Raw genomic sequence first — 12734 nt, forward strand, 5'->3', positions numbered from 1 at the left:
CAGAAAGAAAGGAAAACAGTCAAGCAAGACAAAATAATAATACTTTAGCCATTAAACAAAGTCAAGGACCTTTAGTTCTTCCTCAAGGACTATAGATAATATTCTGAGCCATGTGCTTTGAGCTGTTTTGCAGATACTGAAACCCCTACCAGGTGGGAGAAGTTAACTGTGTGCTGCCCGCGAGCACGCAGACCCCAGTCCACTTGGAACAAGGTGGCTGATGACGCTGACTCCTGATTACCTCCCCGCCAACCTGTCAGAACAATGTCCGTGAGCTGATCACACCCTCCGCTCCTTGAATACTATAAGACCCCTCACTACCCCCTCCAGGGCAGGACACACATCCCTGAGGGCATTAGCCCACTGGGGCCCCCTCTGCCTGGCAAAGCAATAGAGCTATTTCTTTCTACTTCACTCAAAATTCTGTCTCTGAGGTTTAATCTGGTACCAGTGTACAGAGGATGAATTTCAGCAACAATATCTCAAATATGAAGACACTTCTTCAGGGAAGCCCACCCTGACTTCTCTAGATTAGGTCAGTCCAAGTACCATGTATCTCCCCTTCTCAGCACTCGTCTGTTCTATAATTTATTAGGGTGACCATTACAGACTTTCAGATTCATGAGGACTGGAAATCACGACACTGGAATGAGGTCTCATTCACTCTGTCCCCAGAGTCTGGTACATAGTGGATGCACGATAAATATTTGTTGATTGAATGAATATTGTCCCAATTGCCCTGCTGAATCCCTCCATTGGCATCCAGGGTGTCCTTGGAGGTGTGCTGCTCAGATGTCTCTTCAAGAGGACCTGCTATGAAGAGGATAGGTGTATGACCACCTCCAGCTGCTGCACTTTCAGAGCTGCTACAGTGTTCATGCCAAGGCCACAGCCCCCCTAGGAAACCAAGGACTACAAAGGACTGAGCGCAGTGGGACTCTAGGGATGGGTCAATCTTGCCCAACACAGGACTCATCTAATGGGCTTTTTTTGCTCTAAGGCTCCCCATTGGCCTGGCCAAGACTTTCTCAAAGATGCTGTGCCAGTTATCAATGTATTGCCCCTCCACCCCAAATTCACCCCTCAGTGCCTGCTCTAAGATAATGAGCAGGACTCTGGGCACTGCCCCCTTTACAGTGAGATGCTAAACTTCTCCAGTAGAGGGTGCTGGAGGAGACATACCAAGAGGAAAGGAGGCTTCTCTTCTTGGTTCTGGGGTATGTGTGTGTGTATTCCTATATAATCTGCTTTCTGCCCCAAGACCAACCCTCTCCCACAACACACACCTTCCTACTATTCTCCAAGTCATTCTACTCCAGTCACTGTGGCCTCCTTGATGTTCCACATTCCACAAACTGACAAACTAAAATCCTGTCTCAGGATCTTTGCACTTGCTGTTTTGTCCTGTCATATGCCACCTCTTCTAAGAGGCTTCACCTACCACCCCCAAACCCCTTTTAGCTCTGTCCCTTTACCCTGCTGCTTTGTTCCTTCATAGCACTGGTTACTGTGTAACATACTGTATATTATACTTACTTATTCCTTTTTCTGTCTCCCCCCCTACACACACACACACACACACACACACACACACACACACACATAAAGAAACACCTCCTCCATGAGGCCAGACACTTTGTGTGTCTCGTTCACTGCTGCATCCCCAGGGCCTAGATTAGTACCTGGCACACAGCAGATACTCAGTAAGTATTCTGCCTTTCCTAATCCCACCTATCATTTAAGGCTCAACCCCAACCTCTACTCCTCCAGGAAGCCCTCCCTGATAAGTGGGGCCCTGGAAAGTGGCTTACTGCCTCTCACCTACTGTCCTGCCCAATTTTAGGTATAATGTAGGCTTTATGGCAGGTAGAGACTGCGGTGGAGACTAAAGGCAGATGACAGCAGGCCAGCTTTATTGGGGTTAAGTGGCGGGGAGGGGCCTCCATAGGCTCCGGGCCAGGGCAGAGCTGCAGCGCAAGCAGCTGGGATGCCACGTCACTTCTTCCACTCCTTCCTCTCATAGTCCCACCGGGAGGCCAGGCCTTGCACAGGGTTGCTTTTCATGTCCAGGATGCGCTGGAGCTGCTGGGCCTTCCACTCATCCATCAGGGTGATGGGTTTCTTAGGGAACACTGCAGGGAAGGAACCGGGTAGGGACAGGGGCATGCGGGACCCTGCCGGGCCCACCCCCTCCCGCTGAGCCAGGGTCTCCAGGCACAAGGTCAGGGTGCCCTGCATGAGGACCCCTCGCCACCCTGTCCATCCGCCACCAGACTCCCCACTAAAGCTGCACTCTGGGGACCTCTGAGTTATGATCCCTGCTCTGCCTTAGACTTGGTGTGGGAACTGGGCCAAGGTCCTTCCCCTTTCTGAGCCTCAGTTTCCTCACCTACTCTGTGACCCAAGGGTAAGAGGAGCACTGGTTTGAAGTCTTTCTGGGTCCAAATCCCAGCTCTACCACTACCTTGTTGTGTGGCCTTGAACAAGTCACTTCGTCTCTGAGCCCCAATTTCCTTACCTGTCAAAAACAGGTCCTGTCCACCAGGGTTGTGGGGATTGAATGTGTTAGTATTTATAATGCAATTGGCAGAATGAGGGAAGATATGAAAACCCTTAATACATGATAGCTACTATAATTACTGAGTTTGCTCCCACTTATTGGGAAGGGTCCAGGATGAGACAGTTTCTTATGCTTCCTGAAGGGGTTGGGAGTGGGAGGTAGGATAGGGGTGTTCACTTTAAAGCTATGGGGACCCAAAGGGTGAACTCACGGAGGCATTTTAGGTGCCTTGATGTGTGGACCTAGAAAGGCCTGGGGGCCAGAGCTCCCAGCCCTGCTCACATCCTACTTCCTGGTCCATCTGCGCCTGAGGCCAGCTTAACCTGCCTGACCTTTGTCTCTGGTACTTTCTATTCCAGTGGGTGTGAAAGAAGGGAAAGATCTTTATGGGCACCTATTAGTACCAAACATTGGACTAGAATAGAATTTTTCCCAAAGGTTCTCTCATTTCACCCTCATGCAAGGTAGGAATTCCCATCACACTTTTACAGAAGAAGAAACAAAGTGAGGCCTCTGGAGGTGAAGTCAATTGAGGCAGAGACTGCCACCTCATCCCCAACATGCTCCCCTCTACTTCCAGAGCAGTGCTTCTCAAACCTGAGTGCGCATCAGAATCACCCAGAGGGATATTAAAACATAGATTGCTGGGCTCCAGCCTCAGAGTGTCTGACTCAGTAGATCCAGAGTGGGGCTGAGAATTTGCATTTCTAAGTTCCCAAGTGAAGCTGTTGGTCCAGAGACCCCACTTTGAGAATCACTCTTCTGTAGTAATAAATGGTCGGTTGGGTACATGATTACTCAGCTAAAGCCTATATTTCCCAGCTTCCCTTGTGGCTACGCATGGTCATATGATCACTTCTAGCCAATAGGATGTGAGCAGAAGTGGTGGTGCAAATTCTGGACCTAAGAGAGAGCGTGTCCTCCCTTTTCCTCTTCTTGGCTGGGATGTAGGCTTTATGGCTGGAGCTGGAGCAGCCATTTTGTATGTCAAGAAGGAAGCTGCATGTTAAGGATGGCAGAGCAACAAGACAAAAGGAGTCTGATATTGTGGAATCCCCATACTCCCCCTGGCCTTTTTTGTGAGAGAGGAAAAAAACTTCTATCTTGTTTAAGCTCTTGTACATTGGAGACTCTTTGTTGCAGCAGCCAAAACAATATACTGAAAAGTTCACGGTTAATAACAGCAATCAGTAACAACATCGTTCATAACTATGTGCCAGGCACTAGGCAACAGTTTTATAATTAAATCCTCACAAGAACCCTGAGATGTGGGCACTATTGTTCCCATTTTACAGATGAGAGAATTGAGGCCCAGAGAGGTAGGGTCCCTACATTGCAACCCAGGCAGCCGTGCTCTGCCCTTCCCCATACACCTCTTTGGGGGACTTTTCAAAACTCTTCAGATGAGTGCCAGCATAATTCCCTTATCAAAGCTTGGCTGGTGGCTGTGGCCACAAGGGCACGGCCGAGGGCTGCGGCCAGCTGAGACACTGCCACTCACCATAGACCCGCTGCCACCAAATCAGCAGACCTGTGAATCCAAAGAAGAAGAAGACACAGCCCATCACTGTCTTCCACTCGTTGGAGCGACGGTTCATCTCTGTGAAGGTCTCATGGAACTGGAGCCGGTACACTGGAGGCAGGGGAGGGGTGGGGGAGGAGGGGCCTCAGGTGCATCCATTCCAAGGGCCCTGGGCCAACTCTTGGCCTCAGGGACCTCCAGCACCCCCCTCCCTGCAGCAGATGCTGTCCATTCAGCAAATTCTTATTGAGCATCTAGCATGTGCAAAGCATGGCCAGGAGCTGATGGCAAAGCTGGCTCCCAGGGGCACTTCTGGTGGGCAGCACTTGGGGTCACACATCCCTCCTGCTTCCCAGGGTCAGGCCCCTGCTCTCCCACCCACCTCACCTGCCTCTTTCTGCTCCATCTCCCCTTACCACTCAGTGATGCCCAGGACCCTCCATGCTCTCCAGCTCTTATATCCTTCCCCATGCTGTTCCTACTACCTGGCAGCCCCTCCTCCTCAGCATCCAAAGCCAACTGGAACAACCCTCCTCTGGAAGGCCCACCAGGATTCCATCTTTCTCTCTCCCTTGGGTTCTCACAGCCCCCTGAACACACCTCACCCAGCCGCATATCCTGTATTACAGCTATCTGGGCTTGTGTTGGTTCCCCCACTGGACTGGGAGCACCCTGAGGGCAGGAACCCTCAGGGGGATTCACTTCTGTGTCCCCAGCATCGCCTAGCACCAGGCTGTGCACAAACAGTTCAATGAATAAAAAAATGAATGAAGAAGGGAATGAATTTCACCCCTCAGGTATGCATTCGAGTCTTTGGGTGGTTCTGGCTGTCTTGGCTGGGGGCTCTCCCTGCCCACTGTCACTCCGTGACAGGCCAGGCCCTTCTTTGCAAAGTCGCCCCCAGCCCCACCCTGAGACCTACGGGCCACCTTCTCAGCATGGCTCAGCTGCGTCCAGCTGCCCTTCTCCTTCTCCTTCAGGGCCTGCTGCTCTGCGTTGAGCTCCGTGCAGAAGGGCTCATCGGGCATGGGGTAGGAGCGCTGGGCATGGTAGTTGGTGTAGGGGGGCATCTTCTCCTTGCCGTGGGCTGCGGGCACAGGGAGGAACTGAGTTCAGGCTGCCCCTGGGACGTCCTGGCACTAACCGCAGTATTAACAAAGAGGGTGGCACTTATTGAGCACTTACTGTGTGCCAGAAGCCATGCTAAGGCCTTCGGGCGAGTTGACTCATTGGCTCGGCATCACTCTGAGACAGTGATATTGCTCTCTTCATCTTAGAGAGGAAGAAACTGAGTAGCTAAGGGACTTGCTGAAATTCACAGAGCAAAAGGGAGCCGGGCCAGGGCTGCAATTCAGCCCCTGTGGCTTCAAATCCTGTGTCCTCTGGGAAGATCTGGGGTGAGGAGGGCACATCAGGCAAAGGCAATGGGTAGAGAAAGGTTCAGTGTGATGAACCTGAGATGGCAGATGGGAAACTGCCCCATATACTGTAAAGCATTATCCCTATGCTTGTTTTTTTTTTTTTTAGAAGATGTTGGGGATAGGAGTTTATTAATTTATTTATTTATTTTTGCTGCGTTGGGTCTTCGTTTCTGTGCAAGGGCTTCCTCTAGTTGTGGCAAGCGGGGGCCACTCTTCATCGCGGTGCATGGGCCTCTCACTATATCCCTATGCTTTTAATGAGTGGTCAAGGGCACAGCTTTGGAGTTGCGGAACCCCAGTTCCACCCCGGCCCAGCTCTGACAAGCCCCTTTACCTCACTGTGTTCAACGTCCTCATCCGGAAAGTGGGGAGAGTAAAAGATCCAACCCCACACTGTTGTGGAAGCTTCAAGATAATGCACTCAAAAGGCTTAGCACAGTGCCTGGCACACAGTAGATGCTCCATAAATTACACTGATAGACAGCGGTTGGCTTTACCTCTGGCTTCCATTCTTGGAAGCTTTCCCTGATGGCTAAGCCCTCAAGGGCTCCATGTGAGTGTCCAGAACAAGGCTGGGTGCTCGAAGGGTCTCAGTAAAGCTTCTTCTGTTTATTGTCACCAGAGATGCCCTCAAGGAGGGCATTGGTACCACCTTGCCCAAATAGCATGGGAACTGCTTTGGGCAAAGAGTCCTGGCTCTGGGCCTGTTTGTTTACCTGAGAAATGGAGATAACAGCATAGCATCCACTTCATGTGTTTGCTGTGAAGTCTAAATGTGTTAATCTCTGCAAAAAGTTTATCACAGCTCACGGTACATCGTAAGGGCTCAATAAATGTTATCTGTTTTTATTCTCCAGAGGGTCAGGAAGGCCCTTCTATCTGGCTGAAGTCTCTCCTACTTTAGGCCTCTTTCTTCTGACTAGCATGGACACAAGGGTCTGGAAAGGCGGTCCAAAGTTCTGTCAGCACCCTCAGTCTCAGGACACAAAGGTCTTAGGGGCCTGAGATATGGGGGTCAGACCCTGAGAAAGCTTGGGAGGAGGGGACGGCTGTCTCTATTTCCTGGAAGAATGTGGTCCCGGACCAAGGGGTAGGATCATGGGAAATGGTTTGGGGCAGGCCCAGGGCAGCATGAAAGGGACCAGGGGCAGCCTGCAGACAGGACCCTTGCCCCTGGCCTTGCAGTTAGGCGAGGGTCAGGGCGGGGTGGGTGTCCAGGTCTTACCAGTGCCTCCTGGGCTGTGGATCCCTCGCATTCCAAGTCCTCCTTTCCTCAGCACCAAGCTCCAGGCAGCTCTAAAGGACATCTGGGGGTGTGTGTGGATGAGTCCTGCCCTCTGCCCTCTGCCCTTCCCCTCAGGATCCAGAGGAACAGCTTTTTCACAGGTGCTGTGGCTGGGGGACTGGTCCCCGGGATTTCAAGGTCACCACCTGCCCCTTCTAATTTTGTATGATATACCTATTGGGGTTGATGGGCATCCTAGACATTTGGAGCCCCCTCCTGGGACCTCAGTTTACCATCTGAGAAGTGGGAGGAGGCCTAACTCTTAAGGCAGGACCTGAACAGTTTGGGTCTGGGAGCCTGGGTTCTGGTTCCAGCCCCAGCTCATGGTGGCTAGGTTGGGAAACCTCTGTCAGCTGTTTGTCCTCTAGAGGAAACAGGGTGGGAGTCCAGGTAGGGAGGGAGCAGGTCCTGGGATAACTCTCCTCGCTACAGGGCCATCTGCCAAGGTCTCCTGCAGATGGTTTGGCCCCCACCCCTTCCCCCATAATTGGCTGCCTACGTGCGTGGAGAGCCTGCTCTGCTGGACCTGATGGGAGAGGGAGACAGGCGAGCCCAACCCTCCATCCCCGGGGAAATCTCAGGGTCTGGCATCCCAGGGGGGCGAGGAGGGGACTTAGAGGAGGACACGGACCAAACTGGGACAGAGGGAGGAAGAGAGGCACACATCTGGGGAGAAGAAGGGGGTATCCCACTTCTGGAAATTGAAAGAGGCCCCGCATCTAGGGAAACAGAGGCACCCAATCATTAGAGAGAGGGAGGGGCGTACCATATATGGAAAGTGGGAAGGGGCTGCACATCTGGAAAGGAAGGGCTCCCCATTAGTGATAAGTGGTTGAGAGCCCCACCTATGGGGAGGGAAGGAGTAATCTACATTTGAGGAAAGAGATGGCTCCCCACATGCGGACGGAGGAAAGTTCCCCTCAACTCTGAGCTGCCAGTAGCCGCCCGCCCGCCCCAACCCCCATGCTCCTCTATAGCAGCGCCCCCACGGGTGGTAAAAGCCGGAGTCCCAGCCGCGTCTCCCACCGGCCCGGGTTTGGGCAGCCGGGGCTCTTCCCACCCACTCACTTACCGTGCGGCTCAGCGGAAGCCAGAACGCGAGGGTCTGCGAAGCAAGTAACGGAGAACAGGCTGCAGAGGGACAGGAGCGCTGGAGCCCGCCTCCGGGCCCGCCCCACAGCCTTTCCCAGGACCGCCTCCGCGTGGGAACGTCCTGCCTGGGAGAGCCCAGCCCGCGTCCCTGGGGGCTCCCAGCCACAGACTGGGGAGAGGGGCTGCGCAATGACTCCCCACCTCAATTTCCCTGCCCACCGGGGTCCTGCCTCTGGAGACCACCAGCTGACGCAGCCCTGGGACCAGCTGGCTGTGTGTCCTGGGCTGGCCCAGCCCTGTGAGTCCGGTTGTCCCAGGAGCTGGATCTTCCTGCCTTCACACCTTTGCTCACCGCTGTTTCTTCCACCTGCAATGCTCTCTTAGGGCTTTTGAGGACCCAAGTCTTGGCAACTTTCCAGCCCAGACCCCATGCCTTCCTGCTCCAGGAAGCTACAAGCACCTAGAATCTGGGAGCTGGCCTGCGGTGTACCACCTGGCACGAATGCCCTCATACTCAATGACAGGTGAAAAAAGCCTCCCCCTGGGTTCAAATCTTAGCTGTGTGACCTTCAACAAATGGCCTAACCTCACTGAGTTTCTGTTTTCTGAAAAAGAGAGCTAATGATATCTCTTACCTTACATGATAGTTGTAAAGATTAAATATGTCAATAGAAAAATATGCATCAGGCACATTTATTCAAGAACTATTTATTAAGACCTATTACAGCTGGCATTATTGTCTACTGTTTAACAGGTTAAATGCTTGGGGATTTAGAGACAAACAAAATCAAACACGGTCCCTGCCATTTTAGGGCTTACAATCCAGTCCAAGCAGAGAGAGGCCTGTGCAAAGGCCCAGAGGCAGAAAAACACAGGTGTGTTCACAGAACAGAGAAAGGCCATCTTGGCCAGAGTGTAATGGGCAAAGGAGAAAGCTGGAGAGAGGCTGGAGTACCAAGCAGGGCCTCATAAGCCACGGTGTGGATCTTGGATTTTATTTGAAAGCTGGGAAGCCAAAAAAGCCTGAATGCAGGCTGAGGTAGGGGAGTGATGTGGTTAAATGGAGCAGAACATGCGTTCAGTAAATATGGCTTGGAATTGTTAGAATACTGATTCTGGACTGATGGGTGAAGGCTGTGAATTCTTTCGTGGCCTGGGGCCAGAACTTTCTAGGTCTGCAAGCTCTGGTCCCCTGAGGTGTGCCGAGCACCCACCCACCCTTCAGGGTTCCTGTAGCCCATTGAAGCCATAGAGACCCACTCTAGCCAGTGCCTGGAGGAAGGGGCTTAGTGCCCTGGAAACAGATGAGTCTTGAAGAGCAGGGACTCAGGGGGAGGTACTAGAGAGACCGTAGAGTGGGCAGGATGCATGTCACCTCCATTCTGGGAGGTGAGAAGGCAGTGTGGGAGTCTGCTGGATGTCCAAGAGACCCCAGCTCCCAGGACTGGCCATGCTTACTCCTGGGGGCTGCTCCTCCCCCTTCCCCATGATCAAGGGAATTCCAGATTTGAGAGAACCCAAAGAGAACCACCTTACCTCTTGGATGCTGCCCAGGGTGTCCTGAAGATTAGCCCTAAGGACAGAAGATGAGGTAAGGCCCTCCTTCAGGCAAACTGGGGAGGACACACCTTGAGCCTTGTCAGATCTTTCCAGGGGCAGGTGGGTGCTGGCTGCATTGGGGTGAGTGGCAAATGTGTAGGCTTTACTGCTGCCACACTCGTGACTAAGTGGATCCATTTCTGGGCCTCAGTTTCCCCATCCATTACAAGGGCCTCCCAAGGGAGAACTTGACCCTGGAGAACTTGACCGTCTGTTCTTCTCTACCGTCTCCCACCCCCATCTCTGTGGGAATGCCAGGCTCCAGATGTGGAGCAGTGCTGTGACAAGGAACATCTGTTTGGGAAGCCGGCCCCAGGGCTGAGGGTGATGGGGTGATGGCAGGCTCCCCGGCGGCTCAAGGTTGATACAGGGCAGCACCACTGCCTAGAGGGCGATGCCCAGCAGCGTCTTGAGGTCTGGAACCTGGAAATAGTCAGACTCTCCCATAAAGCAGGTCACTCAGGTGTCCTGGGGCCGAGGAGTAGGAGTCTTCCGTGGGAACCTTGGTGGGCACAAGGTGGGCTCCAGATGAGGCATTACACACCACTCACGGCAAGGGGCCCTACATGTGAATGCAGGCTGAGATTTCAGAAACAGCAGGAATAGGAGGTGAGAGGGATCTGTCCCTTTCAGGCGGCCCTGCGGCTCCAACCCCCCAGCAGGAACCCATACAGAAAGGAGCAGCTCTCTCTCACTTGATCAGATTCAGGGAGGCCCTGAGTTTCTGCTCAGACACAAAGACCTGAGCCACAATCTCAGCATCCTGCTGGTACGACCCCTTCCCCTCCCATTCAGGCTTCATGCAGGACCCACCTCTGGCCTCCCAGCCCAGAGGAGATACTGAGGAAGAGCTAGGCCTCATGGAGGACACAAAGCCGAAAAGAGGTGTCGGACAAAGCGTTGCGGACCCGTATCCCCAGCCCCTGGGGAGACCCTGGAGCCATTTGAACATGGGGAGGAGGCCTGGGATAGGAGGGGGCGAAGCCAAGAAGTGCAGGGACTGGGGAGGAGACATAGGGTAGTCGGAGACCGGAAGGTAGCAGTAGGCGGGGCTTATCCTTAGGGGCGGGGACTGCGTGTAAGAGTGGGCCAGGGAAGAGCAGGGCAACCGAGGCACTAAGGGGATGGGGCCAGTTGGGCGGAGGTGGGGTGGGGGGGCCGGTAAACAGTGGGGGCGTGGTCAGGACAGAGCAGAGCCCGATCCCGCCCACCAGCTGGAAAGCTGACTCCCAGCAGGGACACTGTGATTCCGGGACACTGCGGCCTTCAGGGCGACGGGCAGCGCCAGCATGAAAGTGCCCGGGCGGCAGCGCAGGCTCGGAGGACGTCGTGCGAAGACCCGCAGATCCAGCAGGGACCAGTCCAGAAAGCGCTTCTGCAGCTGTAGACAGGAGGGCCGGCTCAGAACCGACGCCGAACCAGGGCTACCACGGGGGCGGTCGCTAGTGGCGCGTTTCCCGGCCCTAGGAACGATCCCGTGGCGCGATCAGGAGCAGGTGGACGCCCTCGGATGGATTTCATTGGGACGGGACGGGACCGGTGGTAGCCTGGAAGACGGAAACCTCCTTCCTGCAGGTCTGTTATCTCTGCACCACCACACCTGGGGCACGAAGTGAGCGAAGCCCGCGTTGTTCAGCCGGAAGAGGAATTCCTCGCAGAGTTGCAGGGGAGACGTTTGAGGCCGACCCCTCTGGCTGTCACTCATGGCCTCTTGCCCCCCCCCCACAGGCGGCCGTTATTCTAGGTCCCGCCACCTGCCTCACTCTACTCACCTACGTCCCTCGTCTCCTCTCTCCTTCCCCGTCCTCGAGCTGCCAGTCATCTTTCCCTGGCCCCTTGCACAGTCATTGTGCCCGCACCTCTGGACTCTACGTAGTAGTCTAGCGTTCCACCATCTCCAGCCCTACCCCAGTCCCGTCAGTTATCCCTGGCCTCGCCCAGCTCGCCTAGCTGAGCCCGCCCGCCGGCCCCGCCCGTACCCTGAGGCTCCTCCTCAATCGCTCAGCCCGCGGCCGGCCCCTTGCCCAGTTAGTCCTTCCCGCACTGCCTTCGCAAGACTCGTTAAACCCTCTTCCTGGCTCTAGCCTTGCTCTTTCAGTCATTCTGTGGTGCCGCCCACTCCCGAGCCCTGCCCTTACTGTCAGCCTGCTCGCCACAGCGCGCCCCAGCCGAGCCCCCACCCTGTCAGCAAGCCCCGCCCCCGCAGGGCACAGCTCACTTTCCCTAGATCCTCCCCGAGGCCCTGCCCATTCTGTCACTTCCCTCAGGCCCGCGCCTGCTCCGGCCTCGCCCCGACTGTCACGCAGACCCTCCCTGTCTGTCCCCAGGGCCCCGCCCCTTCCAACCCGCTCAGGCCCCGCCCCCACCACGTGGTCAGTGAGGGTGCAAGCCGGAGCCCCCACGTTGCAGGCGACCGCAGAGGCAGAGGAGGCGAAGACGTTCCCCGAGCGGAGCAGGACGGTGAAGCCCTCAAGCTCTGACCACAGGAAGGGCACGAAGCAGCCGGACGGGTATCCAAACTCGCCTCGAGCCAGGAGAAGGGGCGCGGGGGTGGGGCTTCGACAGAACTCGCTGCATTGGCGTCCCGGGCCTGGGGTCCGGGTCCTCATCAGCACCATCCCCGACCTGGGCAGATGTATACAAACGACATCAAAGGACCCCCTGGTTATCAGGGGCCGTTAAACTGAGCGCTTGGGAGGCCCACATCTAGGATTCTAGTCCCAGCTCTATCCTCTGCTGGTTTCAGCCCCTCTTCGTGGCTGCCTGCATGGCCTCCTTTCCACGTTTCTATAATGCCAGTCACACCCAAACTCTGCTTGGGGACCAGGAGGGTGAATGCGATGGTCTAAGCGGAGCTTCTCCTAGAGGTGCCCACAGCAGTGACGTATCAGCCAAGCTATGGATGGAGCTATGGGCAGTGTGGGCATTGCCTTGAGGTCCAGCCCAGTGTTCTGCTCTGACCACCGATAGAATAGTCCAACTTGGCGAAGGGCTGTGGCCGTGGGATCCTGGGGGCGCAGGGGGTCAAATTAACTCTGGGGTAGGCACTGGTCCCTTCAGATCCCGCCCTGGGGCTCCACACGGAATGGTCTGCAGCTTCTGTTCCTGATCTCCCAGGGCCTTCTGCACCACAGGACAAACCGAGGGTGCACAGGGCAGGGTGTGAGGGACCCTGGCCAAGTCCCAAAGCCTTGTCTTAAACTCAACTGCCTCATGGGCGTGGGGATAATGCCCCCTGATGTGACTCTGGCCCTT

At 55.0% G+C, this 12734-nt stretch overlaps 1 protein-coding gene across 2 annotated transcripts; it reads right to left on the reverse strand.

Moving 5' to 3' along the window:
• Positions 1 to 678: 678 nt before the first annotated feature.
• Positions 679 to 11524, reverse strand: LOC114893692. 2 transcript variants are annotated; one of them, XR_003792996.1, is made up of 7 exons: positions 7861 to 7919; positions 6729 to 6810; positions 5268 to 5354; positions 5005 to 5169; positions 4062 to 4193; positions 1822 to 2132; positions 679 to 813 (listed from the first exon to the last, which is right to left on the reverse strand). XR_003792996.1 is itself a non-coding variant. In XM_029219367.1 (7 exons), exons 4-7 carry the CDS (start codon positions 6808 to 6810, stop codon positions 1996 to 1998), a joined length of 516 nt encoding a protein of 171 aa, XP_029075200.1. In that variant the 5' UTR covers positions 7861 to 7919; positions 8082 to 11079; positions 11252 to 11524; the 3' UTR covers positions 1892 to 1995. The 2 variants fall into 2 exon arrangements, 1 of the variants encoding a protein (XP_029075200.1); XM_029219367.1 differs by lacking the exons at positions 679 to 813; positions 5268 to 5354 and adding exons at positions 8082 to 11079; positions 11252 to 11524 and having other exon boundaries at positions 1892 to 2132.
• Between the last annotated feature and the right edge of the window lie 1210 nt (positions 11525 to 12734).

The sequence above is a fragment of the Monodon monoceros genome, unplaced genomic scaffold (assembly GCF_005190385.1).
Source record: "Monodon monoceros isolate NGI ecotype Baffin Bay Population unplaced genomic scaffold, NGI_Narwhal_1 Super_Scaffold_13, whole genome shotgun sequence".
In the NCBI taxonomy this organism is placed as follows: Eukaryota; Metazoa; Chordata; class Mammalia; order Artiodactyla; family Monodontidae; genus Monodon; species Monodon monoceros.

What these genes read in the sequence shown, in the direction of transcription:
- LOC114893692 (XM_029219367.1), bottom strand. Translation starts at nt 6,810, where the DNA reads ATGTCCTTTAGAGCTGCCTGGAGCTTGGTGCTGAGGAAAGGAGGACTT. An exon ending in CCATGCTGAGAAGGTGGCCC is followed by an intron (nt 4,194 to 5,004) that starts GTAGGTCTCAGG and finishes CCCTGCCTCCAG; the next exon opens with TGTACCGGCTCCAGTTCCAT. An exon ending in TTGGTGGCAGCGGGTCTATG is followed by an intron (nt 2,133 to 4,061) that starts GTGAGTGGCAGT and finishes CCTTCCCTGCAG; the next exon opens with TGTTCCCTAAGAAACCCATC.